Source organism: Anopheles merus, chromosome 2R (assembly GCF_017562075.2).
Source record: "Anopheles merus strain MAF chromosome 2R, AmerM5.1, whole genome shotgun sequence".
NCBI classification, from domain to species: domain Eukaryota; kingdom Metazoa; phylum Arthropoda; class Insecta; order Diptera; family Culicidae; genus Anopheles; species Anopheles merus.
Window position 1 is genome coordinate 46658837 of NC_054082.1, and position 25456 is coordinate 46684292.

Here is a 25456-nt window from a genome sequence, read left to right on the forward strand (position 1 = left end):
ATTTCACACAGTACTAAACCTGATACCGATATGATTAAATGTTTCGTTGTAATAAAACTATTTACTAGTGGGGCTATAGATCCTTCCTTGTTTTAAAATGTATCATTTACAAAAGTCATCAATTCATCATCATGTTTACTTGTTTGTACATAATAAACTCCGGATGTATGTTGGGCATCATTTACATACCGAGAAGAAGCCGACAAAAAAACGGCAAAGCTCCAATATGCACTGGTGTGGTGCGAAATACCTAACCTAATTTTGAGTTTGCACCTCCCGTGCCAGTATCATACTGCGAAAGATGATGACGATGATGATGATATATGTATTAACTCCGTACTTGAAGGGCTTTCTTCATAAGCCCGCCCGATGGGATAAATTCTATGTTCTCCGGATAGCCGAAGAAACGGATGTGAAAGGCAACATGCCGGTTGTTAACGGTGAAAACCGATGAATGGTAGGAGTGGGCAACATGTGTGTCCGGCTTTGCCATTTTCCATATTTACTGTTTTAGGTTTCCATTCTTTCATGTACCTATTAAAGTTGGTGTAGGAAGCGAAGCTAGTTTGAGACAACTTGAACCAACAACGTGTGTGCACTGTTCAGCTGTGTGAGTTTTAACTTGGTTTGCGCATATTAGTGTATGCGTGTATTATTATATGGCGGACTGTGCAATAACTACGTTGTAGAGGTGTTGCAAAAATCATGATATAATTCATTCTGTAATCTTCGTTCGACACACTTCGTCGTAATTAAAATATAAACGATTCACTTTTATGACTTCAATTTTATGTGATGATCAATATTTTAACTACAACATGTGTACAGGATGAGATGAGCCAACTCTGTTTTTCTGTACGATCTGTATCATTAAATTTCAAATCTTGTTTTCATACCTACTCACACAACCTATGTTTAACAAAAAACCTATTTTTTCTTTCTCATTTCTCTCGCAGGGAAAAACCTATACAACAATGAACACGTTGCAATAAAAATGGAGTCAATGAAATCAAAAGCACCACAATTACACTTAGAGTATAGGTTTTACAAATTACTAGGAGCACACGGTAAGTACATTAACTTTGTTTCATTCGTTTTAAGTATCTGTTACTTGTTCTATGCAAAAATATCGAACATTTCCGTTGTTTGTGTCAGTTCTTAAACTTGAAATCGTGTTATATTTTTGTGTGTTTGCTTTTTTACCTGCGTCTGTTGTACTTCATATATCATGGAATAGCTTTTCTCCCTAATTTGATCAAATTTGTTTTTAATCTTTCCACTTTTGGGTGGACATTCTAGCATCGAATTGCATATGCTATTCGACTAGATGTTTCTTCCATAGTTCGCAAAATCGATAGTTGCTTCTTGCCATCGTTAATTACTTAAATTTTCCCTTAATTTGTATGCGTTCGATACCATCAGACATGTTTAACAGAATCATTGCTACACGTTTGTATTTTTCAACGAACGCATATTGCACCACTTTTTTTTTCAAAGCTGTAAAAAATAGAATTTTATATAATGTGTGTTCTTTCCGGTAAAATAACCGCGTTTTGTGTAAAACTTAATGAAATGCTGGATCTTCGATTATTCGTTTGTAGTAGGCTTACCAGGCGGAAAGAGGATGAGGATATGGAGAGAAAGACAGCAAAAAGGCTGTTATGAATGTTTTCAGTTTAATATTAACATTTATCTGTTACCCTGAAAGCATTTTAATTTATAGAAAACATGTATCAAACTAGTAAATCTTTCCTTGGTGTTTTGTACGGCTCTTCCTCCTGTAACATTTTCTATGCTTGTTCTGAATGAAACTGAATTTTTTTTTAAAGAATAACTGAAAATTTGATTTAAATCCAAAAATTAAAAGAAAATAACTGAAAAATGAAAACAATCAATATCTGTGTTATGTTTGTCCCTGTTCTCATCGGATGGTGTTATTTCCTTCATGCAATGTGAAAAATGAAAAAAAAAAAATTCCTCACATATCCATCATTATTTTGCATCTTTCTCTTCTTCTTCCTCGCTGTTGTACTCATGGTCATACCTTGTGTTATTTATGGCTCTTTTGTTTTCAATCTTACCTTTAAAGTATAAGTAAATGTTTCTTTTCATTCTACATAATTTATAGTTTTACTTTGGGAAAAATTATACCATTCTATAAATTAATTTATTTGAAAAAAAAAATCACATCGCTAAATTTGAATGGTGAATGATAAGCTAGTGAGGAAATTTGTTTTAAAAGTTATTCATTTTTAGAATAGTTCCAAAACACGTTACCCCTTTTCAGCAAAAGCTTTAAATCCTTTTCAATACGCTTCTAATCCTTTTCCTATTTCTATGTGCACTTTCAATTTATCGATTTTACCTTTTCTATTCTATATTCATGTATGTTTGCGTGCGCGCTCGCGGTTCTCTGCATCATCCATCTTCTTCTTTGCCCGCGCCCGTAAAACAATATGTGTAACACCCACTCTCCACGCCGGCAAAACAGATACACAGTCCCCACCGGAAGGGATCCCGAGGGTGTATCACCTCGGCACGTGCGGAGGCCGGTACAATGCAATGGTACTGGAACTGTTGGGACCATCGTTAGAAGATCTTTTTACGTTATGTGGAAGGAAGTTTTCCTTGAAGACTGTACTGATGATTGCTAAGCAGCTAGTAAGTGTAGAATCTCTCGGTGGTCAGCCCTTCTCATATGATCGGCTATCCTCTGCGATGTCATCCATCGACGTTGGTGTTAAAACTTTGTTTTCCCTGTACCTTTCCCTCTCAATTTACATCGTCATATTCGCTTGTACACCATTTGTACTGCTGCAAGACTTTGCAGGAGTGAATTGCTCCGACGCCGTTTTTGAGCTCCATTCTGATCTGGATTGTCGTTTTCTACTCTTTAGCTTATCCTTTTATTTGTTTATTAACTCATTAAAAAATCGTTATCATGTAAAGTGTGTTCTACCACCAAAAAGCTCTCATAACTTACATATCTATATAGCTTGCTTATAAAATTATTCCTGTTGCTAGACATAATATGCAGTTTCACGTACGTTTCTTGAACTCATAAACATGAAAATTTGCTCTAATTGCTATTTAATTTTAATGTATTCAAGAGTAAACAAAAATTGTTCGACTAGACCTACAACCGTTTGACAATTGGTACAAACATTTGAGACGCTTTAACGGTTTACATAATGAAGTTGCGTGACGAGAATAGCTTAGTTAGTTCATGTTAATTATTAGCTACATTGCAGTATTTTTACCTCTCTCTACAACAATAATGCTTACAACGCAAATCATTCCTCTGTAATAAGCTTGGAGTGCATTATGCGCCGTTGGCTTTATTGTCTTATGGTTAATTCAGTTGAAATTAAGTTTGTACATATTATCTATTTAAAAATTACTATAATAGTACCGATAGTGCTAGTTCATCGATGTTATCGATAGTACATCTTTTATCATTTTTACGTTTTGCGTTTTTGTATTTATTTATTAGTAATATTTACTTCTGTTGTTTTGGTTTCATTTCGTATCTCTTTTGTGTCATCATGGATGTTATGTTGTTGTTTTTGCTTTAGAGAACATTTTTCTCTTATACTTTTTTTTCAACATGCAACAACTATTAATTAAACCAAGATACTAAACAAAGTTAACTTTACTGACGGTGGTTTATAAATAAGCTTCACTACATTTAAATAATAACGTTGCGTGGAGCATAATAGCTTCTAATTTATATAACTGTTATGCAACTCTTGAAGCTTGTTGCTGTTGGTATATTTGTTTGTTAGTTTTTTTTGTTTTGTGTTGTCTGTTGGTTTATTTGTTTGTTTTTTTTTTTAATTGAAGAGGGTTAAATTCTCATTTTTGTTTGTTTTGGTTTCAATTATATATTCCTACCCGCTTAAACAGTTAATTATGTTTATTCTGTGTTTGTTTTTATATGTGCGTGAGTGTGAGTGTGTGTGTGTGTGTGTGTTCTTTTCTATGTAAATTTAGTACCCATCGTAATCGGAATAAACTTAATTAAAAATTGTTCAATTATCAACCATTTTGACAGCAGCATGTAGAAACCGACATGAATTCCTCTTAACAATTGGTTTGAATATTTCAAACAAAAAAAATTAAAAGTCAACCATGCCATATCGTGACTGATCCCTCCATCCTACACAAAGAGAAATACTAATTGCTCGATTCTATTGCAAATCGTGTAGTATATGTATGCGGGTTGAAACAAAAGCGAAGTAGTAGTAGTACTTAACCCCGATTCATTCACATTCATATTCTCTTCTTCCGTCTATTCCTTGTATGTTTCTATGTTTCTCAGCTCATGACATGTTTTCGAGTTAGCTAAAACTGAATCAATATCATCACAATCATTAAAAAAAACTGTCCTTTTTGGGTTGATTATTGCCGAAGGCAGAAATATTCATTCATTATGCTCGACTCCTTTTTAATGTAGTGTCTGTACTACATTTTACTGGGTAACGACTTCATTCTAAGATACATCTGTTCTAACAAGGCTTGTAACTCTGCATCATGTTATAGGACAGTTTGTATCTTCCACGACAGAAACAGTTATGCGGCATACAGTTCCTTTATAAATGTAATTGAATATCTAATTATATGTTTATATCATTATAAAACTTTTATACATAAGTTTTGATAAAAAGATTCAGTATGAAACAATTGTTTAGAAGAGTGTTTATGACAAACATAATTTGTGGTAAATCATATTTACAGTTTTGCATCATGTTGGATTGTACACACGATTTTGTAAGACTAGTGGAACACATTCCTTCCCATAACGCAAAAGACTTCGACATCGCTTCAGTCTCTGCAGAAGCAAGAAACGAAATTGTAAATGTGAAAGTAATTTTTAATTGAACGTACTTCTTACAAACGTTGGTCCCTTCAAGTTGTCTTCGTAAGGAATAAGTTAATACTGGATCAGCCGTAACTGTAAAAAAAAAACAAACAAACAAACAAATTGATATTAACCTCGGTTGGTCGGTCATATTATTTTATTTGTCATTCACATTTCCAATTATTTTGGTTGTTTCCACCGGTCTGAGTTTTCGTTATAATTATCATTTTTCGTACAATTGTGTACTCATGCAACTAAGAAAACCGGATTATAATGCCATTCGGTTGGTTGTGTTCGATATAAGAAGTGTGTATCCTCATCCCTTTCTCTGTCTGCAGCCCGTTGAAGATCAACACGAACGATATTTGGACAATATTTGTATAATTTACATAAAAATGCTTTAGTATCTACAAAAAAAACATACAATAAAGTAACATTCAACTGTTTTTCTGTTACGTTTTCCCCATTAAAACTGTTGCTCTTTTTGCTATTGTACTCTTGCATATTTTTCTCTCGTTGTATCCTTTTTACGTCCTAAACTGTAATTAAATGCAAAATTATAAACATTCTATTTCGTAAAGTGACACGGCGATAAAAATGCAAACGAATTTATCTATTATGGTTATTTGTAAATTTTGTAAAACACACGAACAAACTATTACACATTTTTTGTACCAAACCAAATGTTAATGGTCTTTATCTCTCTCTATCTCTCTGTTTGCAATGTGCACACGCGTTATTTCTGTTTTTTCTCTCTATTTCTCTCTCTTTCTCTCTCGCTTCTGTCTGCACACGATAACTGTGGACGCTCTTTCATCAATAATGCGTTCAATGTGCGTCTTCCCTGTCTGCATACTGTTGTACGGTTGGCCGACCGGTCTCAACCGACTACGACAAACTGTCGTCCCCACTAGCGGAAGGAATACCGGAGGTTTACTACTTCGGGCCCTGCGGCAAATACAATGCACTAGTAATGGAATTGCTCGGCCCGTCGCTCGAAGATCTGTTCGACTTGTGCGGTCGGCGATTCTCACTGAAGACAGTACTGATGATAGCAATACAATTAGTAAGTAACCTAAACACTAGATCGAGAGTCCGATACGCATGTGGTGCTGTTACGGTGGTAAATAGTAATACCAAACCCAATCCCTCTTTTTCATCAGGTATCCTTCTAAGTTGTTACGAAATGAATCTAAGAGAAATATTAAAGTTATGACTCCCTATTTGGCATTACTTACCTTTTCTCATTCTCTGTATCGTTTTCCACACACGTTTGGTAGTTTCGTTTGTCATGAAGTTGTAGGTGCGCACTAGCATTCGTTTCTTTGTTCCAATTCTGTGCACATCACTCCTTTCCGAAACAAACACTTCTGAGCGGTACTAGCAAGTTTAGTTGAGTGTTCGTGGTGAAGTTTAAAATTCTAAATTGATTGGTCGGGTACATTCAATTCTTTAGTAGTGTCAGTCAAACTTGATTTGTAAAGATAATATTTGGTATGTTTTTATTTGTGTTGTGTGTGTGTTGTTTGCACATTAGTTTTCCTCTTTCTTTTTCTTCTTGAATTGTTGATTCTAATAAATATGCAAATTAGTTTTATATATTCTCACACTGCAAATTTCTACTACTCGACTATAACTCGTACTACTTTTACTACTACTACTTCTACTACTTCTACTTCTACTACTTCTACTACTCTAACTATAACTCGTACTACTTTTACTACTACTACTTCTATTACTACTATCACTACTACTACTTCGCTTATCAACCGACATTCATAATGATGAAAGATTAAATTGTGCCAATTGAATTGCACATATTTTCAATCCTTGGGAGTGTCAAGCGTCTACCAAACCATAAAAAAACGTACTCCCTTCCTGGTGTCCATTTCCACAAAGCTCAAGCTACATATTTTATTGTGTATGGTGTATAATCAACCTTTAGGTCACGAACTTTCGAATTTCTCTTCTAGTCTAAGATGTAAAAATTTTGCGTGTTTGTGCAGCGTAAATCTAATACCAATTTGTGTGTATGTGTGTGCAGTGTCAACGTAATTTGCTTACTAAGTCCCCTTCAACAAGAATCATCATATAATCAATGCTTGTAGGATCTTTATTATTGCGACCGTAACCGCAGCAAAAGCAATTGTTATACATTTTGGGATATTGCCAACATCCTCTCATAAGCTTCAGATCGTCGTCTTTTGTCTTCAAAACTGTAAGCGAGTGGATAGAATTTATCAAGTGTGTTCCATCTAGCAGGTTCGTCGTCGCACTGTTGTGTGCTGTGCATAGACTCATCGCAGCTCATCTACCTAATTTTCTTTATCTCAGCAATTTTCCAATTGAAATTTTATTTTTGCCTTCCACGGATGCACGCTTTGCTTCACGTGTGCATGGATTTAGAACCTTGTGCGAGTTGATTTTCAGTCATCTTTTTATGTTATCACTGGTTGGAACTAACCGTTAGCGAGAGACAAAGGTCAAACAGTGGCCTTCCCCAATAGTTAAAATCGAGTACGCAACTCGAATTTAACAGTAAGCGTTCTACTAATTCAATTACTTGTAGAATAATTTGCGGCGTATACATTTTCTGTTTTTTTCTCATGATTTTAAATGCTATATCGTCAAATAAATGTATGTATGCAGCGATTAAAAATAGTTTAATCAGCTACTGGTACGTAATGAACTTGTATTAACGTAATCAATATCATTAATTTTCCCTATAATATGTTTAATATGTAAAAACGTAAAACATATAATCTGTGCCATTTTTAATTGAGGGTATTAGGTTTAGTAATTTGTTTGTTAATAATTACTACTAATTATTAGAAATTATTGTATTATGTTTGTAAATAATATTTTTTATCATTTGGTATGTTGGAATTATGCTGATACTGCTTGCATAATTTCGTGCTCGAGCTTTTTATGTGACTTTTTGTGGCTTCCATGTAAACATACTTAAAACAGCAAGAAAATAGTGCCATCGCCAGCTGTTAAACGCTTGACATTTGCCACGTCGCCTAACTTCAAACTTTACAATACGACCAAGTATAGCTATTCCAATGGTAACCATTACTAGTTGCCGTTTAGAAAACTGTAGCGAGTTGCGACAAGCTTGTCAGGTCAGCTTACTGGATACGATGGAACACACTTATTTACATAAAAAATTCACTCTACTACCTATGCTTACATATCGGTAGACAAACGAACGAATTTACAGTTGGTCGTGCGAACATACAATGTGTAGTAGTAGTGAATATGCTCAAGGTTGTTGTAGAAGTAGCAAATTATCACTGCAGTTTGAAGTTCATGCCATATACGCTGCAGATATTGCAACGATGATGATGAACAGGAATGGAATATAGCTTCGCCGCTCCATATTCTATCACACACATACTTCGTTGCTCAGACAACACCTTATGATATTGTAACCTGGTTTCGTGATTAATGCATACCGCCAACCATCATCATCAACATCTCAACAGTCAGCAGTTATCGATTTCAAAATAGCATCGCAAATTTTTAACTAAGCGAAATATACATGAGCTACATATGTACTCATGTACGCTACCCAGCTGCGCTAACATTGAATGTCAACACGTGCACAGTAATACGAAGGATATGGCATGATGTTGAGGTTCTTTATGGGCCGCTAATCCTTTGGATTTTTCTGAACCTTTGTTGATTTATTGAGAGCTAGAAGGAAAGCCCCTTTTTAAAACACACATACATACAGGTGCATGATGTAAGCGTTTGTACATACCAAATGCTTCTTGCCTAGTTCGGAAATCACACGATGACGTTTCTGTGTCACCAGCAGCATTGTCGGAGGAAAATCGAGGCTTTTCAGGTCATAGACACAGTGTCGCTGAAGGAAGCAAGTTTTTGTTCGTTTGTTTATTTCTCCTGTTTTTTGTTGTTCCACCTGCAGCAATGGAAAATGCGCTTACCTTTGTACTGTTGAATTGTTTGAATGTCTGCCCAGAGGACAGGATGTTGTTGTGTCTGTGTATGTGTGGGTCTAGGTATGGATACTCCGGGGTTTGAGGGATACATCGTGACAACACGTCGTGTCCTACCCAATGCAGATGTTTGTTAAATGTTGTTGTTGTTTCGGGAATAGAGTTGCAGTCGGGCGGGGCATAGTCGTTAAACACAATGTTGTTGCACATGTGGGTGCGATATCTATTTAAATAAACGGACATACAAGGTGACATGTTTAATGTGAAACTTAGTGTATCCCACATAGACCACAATCACACAAACGCTTACCTGTGCACTGTGCTTACCTTACGGGTCGATACTGGCAATTGCATCACCGGCGAGGGAGGCAACCCGGCACAACTACCCTTGACTTATTTTTACCGTCCGGGCGGATTTACGCGAGGACAACGTTTAGGAGAGAAGGAAACAATATTTGCTGGTTATACATAACTCCCCTTCCTAGTCCTCAGATTGTCCGCCAAGAGAGTAAGAGAGGCACGGCACAGCTATTTTGTCAGAATGGGTGAAGTGGTGGTTACGTTAAGTGAATTGATTTTTCATTGCCAGTGTCATTGTTTCCTCTGTTCCTGTTTGCTGGGTTTGTGTTCTCCTTTTTTTTACGATGGAAACAAACCGATCGATATTTAAAAGCTACCCGCAGAACTGTTGCTTGCTGAAATCGAATTTATTGCACTTTGCAGTAAAAAGGCTAAAATAGGCTGAGCGACAATATACATATGTCCTACCATGCAATGGTGTCCTATTTTTATACCACCACCAACAAAAATACATTTAATTTAAGGTAGAAAAGTTCCTACCCTTATAGTTTTCATTTATTAAAGTTGATGTTTTTTAAACAAGTCAATAAAAATGATTGAAAATTAATTTCTTCGTTTTTTATGACCTATCCTTAGGAGGAGTAGCCTTAAAGGTTTAGCTTTTTTGGTACCTTTTGATTACTACTTACCTTGAATTAAAGCTTTAGTGTATCTTTGTGTGTACCTTTTCTTCGTGTTTTGAAGCGCTGTTCGTTACCTTTCGGATCGTTTTGAGAACATTTTCCAATTTTAATCAACCTTTTTCCCGGAAGGTGTGACTCTGGGATGATTTTTTAAGCATTTATGATACCTCTACTTTTTCGAAAGCTTCTTCATTTCATTTGATCTTGAAGCTTTTTTGGATTCCAAAAATTGAAACCGTGTTCTCCGCATACTACCTACCTAGGAGTGAACGGCATCTTGGAGGTGTGAAGAACTAAAGTTGAAGAAGGGATTGATAAAAAATGTATAACACAGTTTTTTTTTTTCAATTTTTATCACTGTGTCGCTCACTGTGTTTTTTTTTACTTCTATGATCTGTCAAGCTTCTCCGAAAAGGATTAACAGTCCAAAAATGTATGTTTGATATTTCCTTTCCCCTGTGCTGGATTTCAACTGAGCTTACCAACTTAACAAAATCCATAATTATTATTTTGCTTTTCCATCTTCTATTCTTCTATTTCTGTTTATTTCAAAGAGTCTTATTCCGGCTTGCAACACATACATCGATCGATTAAAACCTTCAAATGAATGTTTTCAGCTCTGGGGTGGATTTGAACTGTTATCCGCGAAAGACAAGCCATTAACACAAAATGGCAAGCATATTGTTTATAATGGAAACACGTAGGCCGACACACGTTTGAATGCAGCTGGAGCATAGCGACACTTACCGGACGAGGGAGCAGGTAGACTCTCCCATTTCCGTTAATCAACGGCCTTTACGCGCTGCCGTTCAGGTTTATCAAGGATTTACTAAACATGCAAAAGAAAATCAACTCACCGGATATGTTTTGCCTACTTGATATTTATGAAGGCGCGCGTGCTCGCCTGCCCTGCCCGCTCGCTCGGTTCCGTTGGTTTTGCCAAAGCGCAGGAGATATTGATTGGCGAAAATGGAGATGAGAAGTGTCGTTCTATTACACAGCACCAAGCGCGAGTATATGCCCTCAGGAGCTGCGCGCTACTACAACCACAGTCAGTCGCACAAATGAGATAGTAAGATAGCACAAATTCTGCTCACAAGTTCTTTGGCTTACATTGCTTACGCAACCGAAACTCTGTTTGAAAGCATAGAGCCGAGGGATAGAACGGACGCCGCAGTGCCGGACAGAAAGAACGCTGTGGCGCTTCCGATAGCAACGACAGTGGGCGACATGATGGGAAGAGGTAGAACAGCAAACTTATCCCCTCTTGCGAGCATTATGTTGGCGATGAAGAGAAGTACACGATTAGAGTGTGATTCTGGGACGGGGTATGTGTGTATGTGTTGTGCTTGTGTGTGTCGATTGGTGCTAAATTTAGAATACAACTTAAACATATGACTCGAAATGGCGGAAGGTGCAAGAGGTATGTGTGTGCGTAGGCGTTATGAAGATGCTCCGCTTTGCCAAACATAAAAAGCAGATGAAACAGCAAGAGCAGGAGCAGCACTCTATTTCTGCTCAGTCACTCGCTGGCGAAACAAATCACCAGCAAGCTACTCTTCCCTGCATGCAGTCCGTCAGTCAGTCAGTCATTCAGTCAGCCAGCCAGGCAGCCAGCCAGGCAGCCAGTCAGTCGGTGTCGTCTCCCTTAACCTCGCGGGGGATGATGAGTTTTGTTGCCAACTTTCAGAACCTATCCTCTGATTCGAGCAAGAAGAATCATGTTAGGTTAGGGTCTTCTAGGATCGCGCCAGTAACTGTCTGTTCCATCTGTCATTGTACGGTGGGGTTCACTCCCGCTCAGTGAATTGATGCTTTAAAACAGAAAAAATGTACACTGTGTTGAAATGGATAATTGCTCTCAACGGTTCATCAATAGATCGTATATCCATTTGAATATACAAATCAACCTGTGTTGTTATCTTTAACTCAATTAGCTTTTTTGATAATATATTCAATTTAAAGTTATTATTACTTTCAAAACCCATAAAATGATAGTAGACCTACCTACGTACCTGACTACCTACACTCTCAGATCCAATTTTCCATTTGCATACTCTCATTGTTAGCAGCTGGCAAACAACAACGATTTCAAAATTTGTTCAAAATTCTCCCTTTCTCCGTTTTCTAGCACACGAAACAACAATTTACACACAATAAGTAGAAGGTTAACATTTAACCTTTAAGTTGGCAACCGGATACCCGGGTATTTTTTTCAACTTCGAACTGCAATAACTTTTGATTCATTGCTTTTATTCACCTGAAATTTTCCGTAGTCTCTCAACTTTTAATTTATGATTTTTTGATGCATAAATTGTAATTTTAAACAGCCTGTAAGTATTTTATTTTGATTTTTTTTAAACTTTACCACGTAAGTTGGCAACCAGCATACCCGGGTATTCCATACATTTTGTATGGAGAATGACGTTTCTCTTCTTCCTCTTTTCGTATTGTGCTTATTTTCGAGTCAAATTCAAGCGATTCCAAATTTCAATTTGAACGTTATTTTTATAATAAAATGAAAAAAACTTAATAAATAAATGAAATAGAAGAGAATATCTGGTCGGCATTACTTGCTTACAGCATTAAAATATAGAAAGCATTGTTTACCTATGAAAATCGTCACTTTTTTGCATCAAAACGTGTGGAATACCCGGGTATGCCGGTTGCCAACTTACGTGTGTAAATCTGGTTGCCAACTCTACGGTTAATGTCATCACCAGATTTCTTCTACCCGCCAAGTATTCAGCTAGAGCGACGGGAATTTTACTCCCATTTTACTTCATGCTGGGAGTATTTTGCTGCGAAGCAGTAGGTCTCGCTGGAAAACTGCATTCAAATGGTTTATTAAGTCATTGAGGATCGCGTCATTGTCGTTTGGCGGGAGGCATGGTAAGGTGTTGTTGCTTGCTTTGTGGGAAAGTTGCGCTGCAGGTGCTTTAGCATGCATTGGTCCAAGGTTGATCGCTGGTAAATGTTTCAACCACAAACAGAATGTGTTCAGATTAGCATCTAAATGCAAACAAACATGCTATGCTAGTGGTGTTTTAAAAATGCATTTTCCCCTAGGGATTAATTATTCGCTTTAGCTAAAGAGGAAAGCATTTGTGTATATGGGTGTGTGTGTGTGTTTATATTTTGTTTATTATATTTTGTGGTATTTTCGAGCTTTCAACTTGTTATTTGGCTTTCCGAACCAGCATCAGCTACTCTGTTCATTGATTTGGTTTTGTCTTCACACTTCGTTCACCTCCCAGCAAAGGCTTATGATCTCGTTAGTACTTGCAGTAAGCAGCAATTAATTGTTCCCTTGTATCTCATTTCTCTTGGTGAGAGCACTGTTACCACCACCACATGGCATAGATGCTCTGATCCTGATTCCGTCGCTTCCAATAAAAGCATCACTATTTTGCTCTGCTCTGTTAGTAATGCCGTTGTCTGACCTTTGCGCAAAGGGTTGCTTCCTTCAATAGGAAACCATCGGTTTTTTTTACCGAAAGCTTGTGCGAGAATCCTGTTTGCCGAACTGATTGAGAGATGGCTTGTTAGGGCAGCGTCTATTTGTCACCTTCCTACGCTCGTTCGCTCATCCGCTACAAAAATAGCATTATAGCAACAGCGGTGACCGCTACACCCACTGGTAGCGTGTGTAGTTGGTAGTACATACGTAGCACTCAGTCCTGATTTGGATGCAGACAGGCAGGATAATTGAGTGTTTACGCGACACCCGGCCACCATGACACCACAGTTTTAGCCTTCGATCCATGATAAACGGAATAGCTTGGGTAGGAGGAGGAGGACTGTGTGGGGGTGGGACTCATGAAAAGGAGGTGTTAAAAAGGGATTTGCTTAAAGGCGATGCTAACGGTGGCAAGAGCAGCACCCGAAACGCAAAGTAATGTTAGTCTTGTGGGCATGTTGAGCTGAGAACTGAGATTAATGGGGACCTGTTTATCTTAGCTGAATTACGTTAATGGATAGCGCTCGACGAGTCCTTGGGATATCTTGAGTTAAACATAACGATCGGATGATTCGTTGGCGAATGCTAAAGTGAATAGAAGCTCATGTTAAACCTTAAACAAATGTAAATTAAGGTACTGTATGATGAAATAGTCGCGGTTTAATATAAGTGTAGAATAACTTTAAAATCAAAATGCCTACAACCAACTGCACGGAAATAAAGTTTTTTTTAAGTAACGATTTTTGCAGACTGCGCAGGTCAAACATTATTAAATAAATTAATTAATTCATGTTGCGAAAACCCATTTGGTTTCTACAAAAAGATTTTTTTTACAATAGAGCTTCTTCGCCTTTTAAGCAGTACGGCCGTAGCCGTTCTTTCATCTTTTAAAAAGAGATGTCCTTCGTGGATCAATGGCCATAAGGTTCTGTACGATCAATATCCTACATTAAATCCTAACACAATTTGTGTACGACTTTTAATAGCAAGATGAAAGAAGAAGCGTTAACATATCATCACATCCAATAATATATGCACGACATAAAACATGAAATTCTGTTTAACAATTTTTGGTTTTGTTTTACAAAATTAGTCAATATGTATATTCCCTATTTTTAAGTAGCTTATGACATATATTCACGCGAAATCATTAAAATATGTAAAAGAGCATTTGCCATGGGCTATAGTAGCCTGACATACATACTTACCTAACTAACTGACTGACCGACTACGACACACATACTTAACAAAGAACTTTGAAAATGGAAGCAGACACACACACAGAAAGAACACAGCTTCCTACTCAACAGTTATTGCAGAAAGTAAGGTTTTCAGATCTGAATGGAGAGCAAAACAAGTAAAAAAGGATACAGAGAGTGCGAAACAGTGTTACCATTTTGCCTTTTAACAAGTATTTTGACGAGGATTTTGATGATGAAAAAGAGAGGTTTGTGGAAACAAAAATTTACACCGGACCACCGTATGGAGAATTAACAGCAGAGCATTTTAGCATAAATATAAAAAAAACTAATTCATTTTTTCTGCTCTTTTCTTCCCTTCCTAAACCGATGCACGTCAATGTTCACGGATGACATTATCACGTTTGTTCGCTGATCAATTTCTGTTCCACAGCTCCATAGGATCGAGTATGTGCATAGTCGTCATTTAATTTATAGAGATGTAAAACCAGAAAATTTTCTAATCGGTAGAAATTCAAATAAACGTGATAAAATTATACATATAATAGGTAAGTATGATATTAGTATTTTCCAGTGTGTATTATTGCTTTGGTAATATTTTTATTTTCCCGTTTTCCTAAACAACCATTTTCCTACTATTGCGTAGAAGCGAGGCAGATAGCGAATGAACGCATTTGCTTCATTAGCAAGATACATTTCATGAGCGCTGCTCGATGAACAATCCGCTCGCGTATAGTGAGCTGGAGCGTTACGCGTGAGGAGAACATTTTCATTCAACTCACGCCGAATGTGTTGTTCATCCGGTGTAGATTCATTCGGCTGGACGAGTGAAGCGTTTCTTGTAGTTGTTGTGCACCCGAACGGCGTGTAGAATGTGTTCGAGTGTTAGCGGTCGGATGGCAGTGTGTCCCTTTGGCGCAGCGGATAGCGCGTTGGACTTCTAATCCAAAGGTCGTGGGTTCGATCCCCACAAGGGATGACGGTCACGCTCTCATGAGCGTGAGGGTATTTTTTTACGGATTAAAAACTTTTTCGAGATTTAACACAACACTATTTTCTTTCTTTGGTATAACTATTTTCTTTTTACTATATTTACATATTTTTTTATTGTAAAATCATGCATTGTTTTTCTTATATCATTCAATGATACTGAATCCTTTTTTTCATTCTTATATCTACAAACATACAGTCGATGGTAATTACGATGCAATTTGCATCGAAGTTTATGCATGTAATGATACGCGAATTGATATTCTTATTTGATTGAGTATGTTCGTTAACTCTAAGCAGACAGCAATGGATGTTATTTACATAATGACACGTGAGACTCGCCGCATATGTTTTAGAAGCGTGGCATTGGACTTCACCTCCCTTGCTCTTCCTTCCCTGTAGCAGATGTTGAGTCGCCCAAGTAGAAATTTTTAACTCGCCTACGAATTGTATCCAACCGTGAAAAATTATTTTTAATTTTTCAACCACATGCCTGTTCATGTGGCTAGCCCCCTGCCCATGCATCTTGCAGACACGACGACGTTGGTAGGAAATCAGATGATGGTGGTTGAATTTTTATAAGAGTGTTTACTGTCCGCGGTTCATTACAAGCGTCAGGAATCATTTTTTCTTCTTATTATTATATATTTTTTAATGAAAAAGGTGAATGAAGCACCAATGGCAATGCTGCAGTTGTAATGGATGAGATTTGCTTTGCTACATGATTTTTAATCAGTTACAAACAAAGAGTTGTCACTTATCAGTTTGCCATCTTTGATCATATACTATAAGATAAACTTTATACATAGCAGCAATAGAGAAATGGTTGTTTGAGCGTTCTGAATATCTATATCGTATTGTCTGGCATTAATTCATGCATGCTTTCACAATGTACTTTCATTCACAGATTTTGGTCTCGCCAAAGAGTATATTGACTTAGATACGAATAAACACATACCATATCGAGAGCATAAATCGCTGACGGGTACGGCGCGGTATATGTCGATCAATACGCATATGGGTAAAGAACAATCCAGACGTGATGATCTAGAGGCACTAGGCCACATGTTTATGTATTTCCTAAGAGGTTCACTGCCATGGCAAGGTCTTAAAGCGGACACACTCAAAGAGCGATACCAAAAAATTGGTGATACGAAGCGAGCGACACCGATCGATGTAAGTTTGGTTTCCAATCAATTACGAACATATTTTTAAAGCATCCAGCAAATATTAAAACGCTTTCCCCATTCGCTTACTGTTTGTAGGTACTCTGCGATGGCCATCCCGAGGAGTTCGCCAAATATCTGCGCTACGTGCGGCGGCTAGACTTCTTCGAGACGCCCGATTACGATCATCTGAGACGACTGTTTCAGGATCTGTTCTACTTCAAAGGTTACGTCGACGATGGTGAATTCGATTGGACCGGAAAGACGATGGTACGTAGCCTATGGACGGATACATTGGGACAGTATGATGGCGGCACACGGCAAAATGGAGGGATGAGAAACAGGGCATCGGAACCAGGCCATGGTCTATGTTCCGATTTGTTTTCGTTTGGATATCAGCGTTCTATTGCAGTGCGTTACTCTATTTCATGTTTTGCCATCATTTTACCTTAGAGACCACACCGTTTGCTGATTTACAGAGGCAGAAAATGAACGCTACTTTACGTCGATCCAAGAAGCGAGTCCAAATTTAGTTCAAGTGGTAGTGTGAATGTGCTGTGTGCCTCCGAAGGTTACCCGTAAATGATGGTGAAATTGAGTCTGGTGTCCGAAGACAAACACTTCATGCGAAATTGTTCGAACAAATCACAATTCCATCGTTTCTACTTTTGACACATTTTCAGGCTCAAACGCACAAATTATTAGTGTCGTTTCGACCAAAGTAAAGATTTTTGGAACGTCCATTCAAAATTAGCTGCGGAATAAAATGTCCCGATATGAGGATTTTTTTTAGTCTCATGTAATACCATTCCCTCTTTTGCTTAACATCGTTTTTACAACCTTTTTAATCAACTGTACCTGTTCACTTTTTCCATCGGTTGAACGACACGGCACTTGAAATGATGGGATGTGTAAAGCCTTCAAATTTTCACGTTCTGCGGCAGCTACGTAATGCGCCACCGTCGCACATCGTGAAAACAAAATCAGCGAAGGTGTGTTTTGATGTCGGGCGCCTTATGGTGCGGTCTGTGTCCGAACCAGCGCGCCCGGTAGGCTTGGATGTAACGATTGAAAGCACTTTGCTGTAAAGATATGAATTGATGTCCTACTTAAATCCGATTAGTTAAAGTCGTAAAGAATGTTTAGATTTGTTTTATTGTCCCGTCGAGAAACACTGTTTTGGTAGTTTGCGTGCTCGTCGTAGCAAATTTCCAAAATATGCTTATGTAACGTAGTACTGCGTTTAAGTATATAGGGTATTTTCACATTGTGTTTCAGAATTTCGAATCATCATTAAACACATTTAACAAACTTCCCCAATATAGAAACAAGCTATACAATCACAACCCTAGGTTGATCCGTTGTAGACCATAATATTATGTATCGGTTGTACCATGGAGCGCTTTCCATATGAAACTTAATATGATTCATAAAGCGTTGCATAAATGTGTAAGAGGACTGGCGGAAATGATAGGAATCGTTAATTGGATTGGCTGGTCGTGAGTGGTTCGGATTGTGCCGTGTTTCAGGAAAGCTCTCTCTCCCCCGGTCAAAGGAAATTTCAAAGATTAAACTTCTTTACAATATTCGTGGTTGGCGACTAGCAATTGAAAATGACATTTGTTATGTTTGGTTGCGTAAAACATAAAGGGACACACGCACGGGGATATCGTGTCTTTTGCTTATGCATTGCATAAGACTGCCGTTTTTAACAAAGTGTTTCCAAGCAAGAGTCTCAGATTAGCGAAGCTTAAAACGTTGTTATATAACTATAGTGCTATCATATTCAACACGCGCTTTATTGATTTTGTAAAGGTAGTATTGATTGTATGTTATGAAAAAAACACAGATTTGTGTTGTATCGCTATATTGTGTTTTATCCACGGTTTTGGTCTGACAGAGCACTCAGTTAAACTATTTAGATTTACGCATTCGCTCGAAATGTCCATGGTAATACAAGGTACCATAAAAAAGCATTGAATGTAGCATTCCTGCAAACTGTGTAAGCACTGTATGTAAACTGTTTGGTCTTATGTTTAACCTTTTATCCCTCCAACAGTCAACGCCCGTCGGTTCGCTACAGACCGGTCACGAAGTCGTGGTGTCGCCAAACCGAGAAAGACATACACCAGCAAACAAGGTAAGGATGAGACTGAACTGTGCATTAACCATTGCTTCTTTAGGAATGTTTCCCCTCTGTTATGCGTTAAAGTTTGAGAAATTGTTCCACCAACGACACAAGTTGGTAACACAAGTAAACAATGTGTTTTGATGAATAATACAACTCCCAAAGATTGTCTCTTACTCTTCCGTCGTTCATGTTCGCCCATCCTGAACAAAAGAATGTGCACATTAAAACTTGTAAAACGACGTTTCAAAGCTTGTACAACCTGCATCATATCTGTGTTTTGAGCAAACCCATTTTTAATAACAAAACGAAGCACTCGAACGTTTAACATCCTTTGTGTGTGAGCGATTTGTTTGCTCCATCATCTAACCAATTGAGCATCCAATCAAAACCAGCACACCAACGCCGATTCACTTTAAACAAAAAATGTCTTCCCTACATTCCGTTCACAACTAACTTTTGTAATCACCATTCATCAACTACGGAAAATCATCCTCTCCGGGTTGACTAAAACAAGTGTTTGTTAATTACAACGTGAATGACGATACTCATAATAATAAGCACTACTACCAGCAGTTAATCTATTGAATACAAATATGGCAGTAACTAAATCATCTCCTAATCTGTGTGCGTGTTGTGTATGTGCACGTGTGTCTGTATGTAGTGTCTCGTATGTGGTTCGAACTATTCGCATCATAAGAAGCCACGATGAATGCTCTCAAGAAATGGCTTTTTTCTACACTCTTATGGATTCGTCCTTTAGTCGCGAAAAAAACCTCAATATGTTTGAATACAACTTGTTTTCCCCTCTTGTGCAGCGTGTGTGCTAAGTCGTGTCAATTCAACATACACAATTAATTTTGCCTTGGTAGTTCGAGTTGATGGTATTCAGCATTAAACACATGTAAAAAATCAAGCAATGTAAAACATGCACAGCGTGCCAACACTACCATCACTGAACCAAATGACACGCAAAACAAACACTTGAACTTGCTGTTTGATTGTATTTACTCTTTTTATCATTTCTCTACACAATATTGTGCTGTTCTTGTTCAAACGTTTGCCCGAGGGACAATATGATTTGGCGTATTTTTTATCTTTTTTTGTTTGACTTTGCTTTATTTATTTATTTATTTATTATAGAGTATCGAGCCTCCATGGCCTACATACACAATTAAAACTAATGTCTTATAAACTATGTGTTCCTAAAATTAGACGTAATGCAATCTCGAATGACGCTAGTACATTTCGGTACACTAAAGGACAGGTCTACAAAATTTGAAAATAAATTAAAATTCTTGGACATTAATAACAACGGATCCCTAGCACAGAAAAGACGATAACGAAAGTCAGTTATTAAAAATTGTCGAGTTCTTAAAGGTCTAGTAGGGACATACAAATTTACATGACTTAGCAATAGAGGTGCATTGATTCTTCCAGTTAATAGTTTGAACATAAAAATTCCTTGGGCAACCATTCTTCTCTTTTCCAAAGTTTCAAGCCCTAACAACTGACACCTCGTATGATAAGCTGGTAGCACGTCGTTATGTCTCCACGGAAGCCGCTTAATAGCTACCCGGGTAAATTTTCGCTGGATCCTCTCAAGCCTCTCAATTCTAGTGACTTGCTCCGGAAACCAAGCAACTGAAGCGTACTCAATCAAAGGACGAACAAGGCAACAGTAAAGTGATTTTAAACAGAGAGGGTCATGAAACATTTTGCTACTTCTAATTATGTGTCCAAGAGTCCTGTTAGCCCTAGCAATTACGTCGTCAAATTGTTTGTCTAAACAAAGTTTCGTGTCTAATATAATGCCTAAGTCCCTAACAGTTTCAGATCGAGGCAATAAAGTGTCAGAAAGAATATAATTAAAACATAATGGAGTTCTCGCACGAGTAAACGAAATGACCGAGCACTTACTAACATTGAGTGACAAACAGTTTAAGGAACACCAAAGGTTAAAAACAGAAAGAAAGCCTTGTAATCGGAGACAGTCAATAGAACTACGCACAGGAAAGTACATTTTAAGGTCATCTGCGTACAGTAGCACCGGGCAGTCAGGTATAGCGTAAACAATGTCATTAATAAAGAGATTAAATAATAGAGGCCCTAAAATGCTGCCTTGAGGAACACCAGAGACCCTGCTAAATTCACTAGAGATGCAATCTCCAATCTTAATACGTACTGAACGACGCGACAGGTACGAATTCAGCCACCTAACTATGCTGATATGAAAACCAAGTTTTAAAAGTTTGCTAGTCAAGGTATGGATATTGACGCTATCGAAAGCAGAGTGAAAATCAGTGTAAACAGTATCTACTTGGAACCCTTTGTCTAGCTGCTTGTAAGTAAAATGCAAGAACTGCACTAGGTTTGTGACGGTGGAGCGTCCAGGTAGGAAGCCATGTTGCAAAGGTGTAAATATGTTAATAGCACCATGCATTATATGCTTATGGACTAATAATTCGAACAGCTTACTGGGAGCACATAGCATCGAAATAGCTCGATAATTTGAGATGGAAGTTCTGTCGCCTTTTTTGTAAACGGGAAATATCCATGACTTTTTCCATAGGTCAGGGAAGAAACCAGTGCGAAGTGAATTATTAAAAATGGATGCTAGTGGTGAAGCCAATTCATCGATGCATGATACGATAACTATTCCCGGAATGTTATCGGGTCCAGAGGCTAAGGAGGGTTTCAGCTTTGAAGCCATTGAACGAACATCATCGATAGTAAAAGAAGGCAATGAAATGTCAACGGAGTCTTGTGCCACGAAACGTAACGCTTCCTCTACCTTCTGGTTTTGTTCGGGAAAGCTCGTGCAGCTACGCGCAAACAGCTCAGCAAAACCATTACATATTTCTTGCGTGTCAGTAAACAATCGACCATCAAGTGTCATGCATGATGGGAGGGAAGTACGTTTCATCTTACGGTCCATAAAGTTCCAAAATGATTTTGGACATGCCCGAATGGATATCTGGACACGGCGAATGTAATTAGCATACAATTTTCGGTTATGAAACTTGAAGATTCTTGCAGCCTCCAGGAAATTGCTTCTATCGGCTTCATTGCGTGTACGACTGAATATACGATACGCAGAACGACGCATTCTTTCTAATCTTTTAAGGTATCTAGTGCACCATGGTTGAGAATTTGTAAATATTCGTTTAGGTACGAATTGCTCAATAATGTCTGACACTGCTGACGTAAGGTATTCAGAAGCAGCTTCTACATCCATGTTTCGAAGTCCAGTCCAATCAGTGTCCTTCAACGCTTGCTTTATGCTAACAAAATCAGCTCTGGCAAAATTATAAGCAGATACAGCACCAGGCAAGACTATGCCGGAATTATCGTCTGAACTAGTGTGGGAAAACTGCAGCTTGATTTCCAATGGTGGATGGTGGTTATCAACCGGAACAATCGCGACAAGGGAGACATAGACTGACTGCACAGGCACGCTATCTTCAAGATCATTTGAAACAAACACAAGATCCAATTGCCTTCCTAGGTCATTTACTATGCCACTGATTTGTTTTAAGCAATGATAATTTATCAAATCCAAAAAGCGATTTTGACCAGGCATGGATGACGCGGGTTCATAGTGCCTATCGATAGCACGCCAGGAGATCATTGGTTGGTTGAAGTCACCCAACAGACACATCGTATCGTTGTCGTTCATAGAAACACTCACACTATCAAGAGCCTCGTCGAGAGCAGTCATAGTTGCAGTATTTGTACTAAGGTCAGGAGGGATGTAACTTACACCGACAAATATTTTACTTGAAGGCAACAGGATTTTAACCCAGCAGTGTTCAATACTCGTTATATTGGTGTGCACAGGAAGGCATTTGAGACGTTTGGAAACAGCAATCAGGACACCACCACCTATCTGTCTGGCACTGTTATTAGCATTTCTATCGCTTCTATAGATTGCGTATTTGTCACAGATTACTTGCTGCGAAAGTATGGTATCATCAAGCCATGTTTCTGTGAGAACAATAATATCATGATCAAGCTCACTAGAAGCAATGTACACATCCTCAAGTTTAGTGCGTAGTCCATGAACGTTTTGGTAATAAATGCTAAGGTCATTATTCGTCATTGTTCGTCCTTGATTATTACGGCAGGCGACCCCTGTAGGATTGACATGATAGTCATGCGATTGTGTGAGTGTAGTGTCCGTTCTATGGCGATGGCTTTGTTTTATTTTTCGAAACACATTCACTTCAATGTCCTATCCCTCATCCTCCGAATGTCCATCATTTTCCTTGAAAGGTGCAACGACACATTTTTGGATCCCAATAGCTGTGTGTGTGTGTGATTAGCAATTGCCGGAATTGCTCACGCGATCGATTGTAAAGTCCATGTATATGAGGTACAGCATTATGAAATTTAATCGTACCTGTCAGTTGGTAGTAGGATTAGACCATCGGGATTTGGACATTTCGATGAACCCTAGCTTTATAAACAGTGTTCTTGAAGCTGTGTTTGCATCCAGAATGTATGCGATAACCTCGGATCCGCCGGCGTTAACGTCTTCGTCTTCCAGAGCCTCTATCCACCTTGTCACCCAGGCCTTAACCAGCACCGACGCTAGACCGCGCTGTCGATGGGCTGGTTGGATGTAGAGATGGGCCAGCGCACCGTACTCGTTCGTCAGTATCCATCCAGCGAGATGCTTCTTTTGCCCATCGACTGCTTGCATACGCTCTGTCAACGCGAGTCCACCGTTAAGTCGAAACAGTGAGCAATAGTATTCCTCCGAACCTGCAAATCGATGAGGCCAGGTGGCGTTCACTTCAGCAGCGTGTGACTCATCCAACGCTAGCATCTCGTAACCATCTGGAACGCTGAGTATTTTGAAAGGAGAAGCGGAAATGTAGCTTTATGTAATAACGCATCTCTAACATCGCTTACATACCTGTGTTTCATTGCCTTAGCTGTCTCTCGGGGCAGTCGAAAGAAGGTCGAATTGCGGAATATTAAATGAGGTGCATTTTGCTGCAGCACACTCTGTACCATTGGATAGTGGTCCAGCGCAACACAGCTGAATGCGGGATCGCTCTTCCAGTTGATGTAGGCCGTCTTCTCGAGCGCATGTTTCAATGATGACAGATCATCGCGCTGAGTCCAGAACACTACCGTCGGACACTATTCGCATTCAGTTGGATTACCCCGAATAGGACATCCCATTATATCAATGACATTTTTATCTTCGCAGAAAGAATGGATGGGCTGTTGAATATCTTACCTTTTCTGCTTCGGTAATTGCCACAAACGTTCCCATAGCTGTCAGCTCCTCCCGATCGGATGTCGCCAGCGTGAAGAATCGTTTCCATACTATAGCCGAAACGGTCCATGCTTTCGTTGAGCTTTGACGAATCTTTTCACACCACCGAAGATGCGTATCGATGAAGAGAAACGGCGCCAATGTGCCAGGAAGACCACGACGGTAGCATTCGCGCAACAAGCTTATCTCGTCCTCGCGCAAACAGCGCAGGGGATCAGGTGACGTTAGTGCTGTGGTTGGATGGTGTGCTTCCATTCCGGTGACGTGCGTTGGACTGGACAGCGACTGTTCATTGAAGTGGTCAACCGAGTACTGAATCGCGTATCCCATTATCAACACAAACATTCGCACAATACTCTCGTTTGTTCAGTCGAGAGTACTTTTTTTAGATGCTGGAGAGCATAGACGATTACTTCGAAGCACACGTACATCTAATCATTGTCGTTTTGTGTGTGTGTAGGATCATCTTGAGAGTGTTTGTAATATGTTCCTGTAATGTAATGTTTCAGTAATCGCCAATTAATGCACTAGTGTGTTTGCAAATGCTCCATATATTTGCCTTTTTTACATGCTTCTCGTCGTTGTATTGTTTCGTCGCGATTGTCATCGCCATTTTTATACTTCTTTAAATGGATTCAATTTAGACACCACACGAACAATTTATATTGTGCAATCAAACCCAACAACAACAACAACAACAAAAACACTACTTGCTTTCGTTTCTCTGCAGGAAGGTGCTGACTTCTTCAGCTACTACGACGAGGAGCTGAACGACGAGACAATTCAGATAGCAGAGGTTTGGAACTATGTTTTTCCCTCGATTCCACTTGCGTTGCTCCTGCGGGGCGTGAACAGCTAGAAAACTGTCTATTTTAAGGCTTCGTTTAGATACGTTCTGCTAAACTGTTGCGAGATTCTCACATGTTCCGCCATTCCTATTCACCAATTGTCGGTCATGTTGTGTGTCCTGGTATATTAATTGTCTCTAGCACTTGTCCCCTAAAGGTGTGCTCGTTCTATCACTTCAAGTTAGTAGTGTACGTGTTGTCCTATGATGGTTCCATCCCGTTGTTGCGTCGCAAAGGCATGGCAATGGGCCGCTCGGAACGGCGTTCAGCATTAGTGTTCGGTATAGTGTTCTCTCTAGCGGATAACGCGAGCTTACGAAATCTTAACATAGATGGCGCTATCACAATATCGGTTGAATTGTGTGTCTAGTCCATGTAGCGCTACAAAGATGGCTTGTTTTATTAATCTGCTTTTAATCGATGATTGTTCCGCCAGAATTTATCCACCCCACGCATCACCTTCACCTTGTCCTCGTTTGTTTACTTCAAAACAAACCTCGTATCTAGTTGTTTAACGTACCTGGATTTCTTAGTTTTGTACTTCCTGTATTTGGGGTGGTTTGCGT

The 25456-nt window shown here is 38.7% G+C and overlaps 2 protein-coding genes and 1 non-coding gene across 18 annotated transcripts in view; 2 read left to right on the forward strand and 1 right to left on the reverse strand.

Annotated features, from left to right (window-relative positions):
- Nucleotides 1-25456, forward strand: part of LOC121589301 (casein kinase I) — a 67877-nt gene that overhangs the window by 26144 nt on the left and 16277 nt on the right. For 4 of the 16 annotated variants that reach the window (XM_041908081.1, XM_041908082.1, XM_041908086.1 and 1 more), the window contains exons 3-10: nt 957-1067; nt 2492-2661; nt 14902-15016; nt 16366-16634; nt 16724-16894; nt 17542-17616; nt 18684-18764; nt 24773-24838. In XM_041908081.1, the coding sequence (XP_041764015.1) occupies nt 957-1067; nt 2492-2661; nt 14902-15016; nt 16366-16634; nt 16724-16894; nt 17542-17616; nt 18684-18764; nt 24773-24838 (1058 nt within the window). Of the gene's footprint in view, nt 1-956; nt 1068-2491; nt 2662-5775; nt 5928-14901; nt 15017-16365; nt 16635-16723; nt 16895-17077; nt 17466-17541; nt 17617-18683; nt 18765-24772; nt 24839-25456 lie in introns of those variants that run through there. The other 12 variants (XM_041908084.1, XM_041908085.1, XM_041908091.1 and 9 more) reach the window with 8 other exon arrangements.
- Trnar-ucu lies at nt 15375-15447 on the forward strand. The gene has a single exon. It is a non-coding gene; the product is annotated as a tRNA-Arg (tRNA).
- LOC121589305 lies at nt 22924-24334 on the reverse strand. Its single transcript, XM_041908100.1, has 3 exons — nt 24004-24334; nt 23674-23903; nt 22924-23602 (listed from the first exon to the last, which is right to left on the reverse strand). Exons 1-3 carry the CDS (start codon nt 24295-24297, stop codon nt 23158-23160), a joined length of 969 nt encoding a protein of 322 aa, XP_041764034.1. The 5' UTR covers nt 24298-24334; the 3' UTR covers nt 22924-23157.

Coding starts and splice junctions, on each gene's coding strand:
- LOC121589305 (XM_041908100.1), bottom strand. CDS start 24,297: ATGGAAGCACACCATCCAACCACAGCACTAACGTCACCTGATCCCCTG. Junction 23,904..24,003: donor CAATTACCGAAGCAGAAAAG/GTAAGATATTCA, acceptor GAATGCGAATAG/TGTCCGACGGTAGTGTTCTG. Junction 23,603..23,673: donor GCTAAGGCAATGAAACACAG/GTATGTAAGCGA, acceptor CAAAATACTCAG/CGTTCCAGATGGTTACGAGA.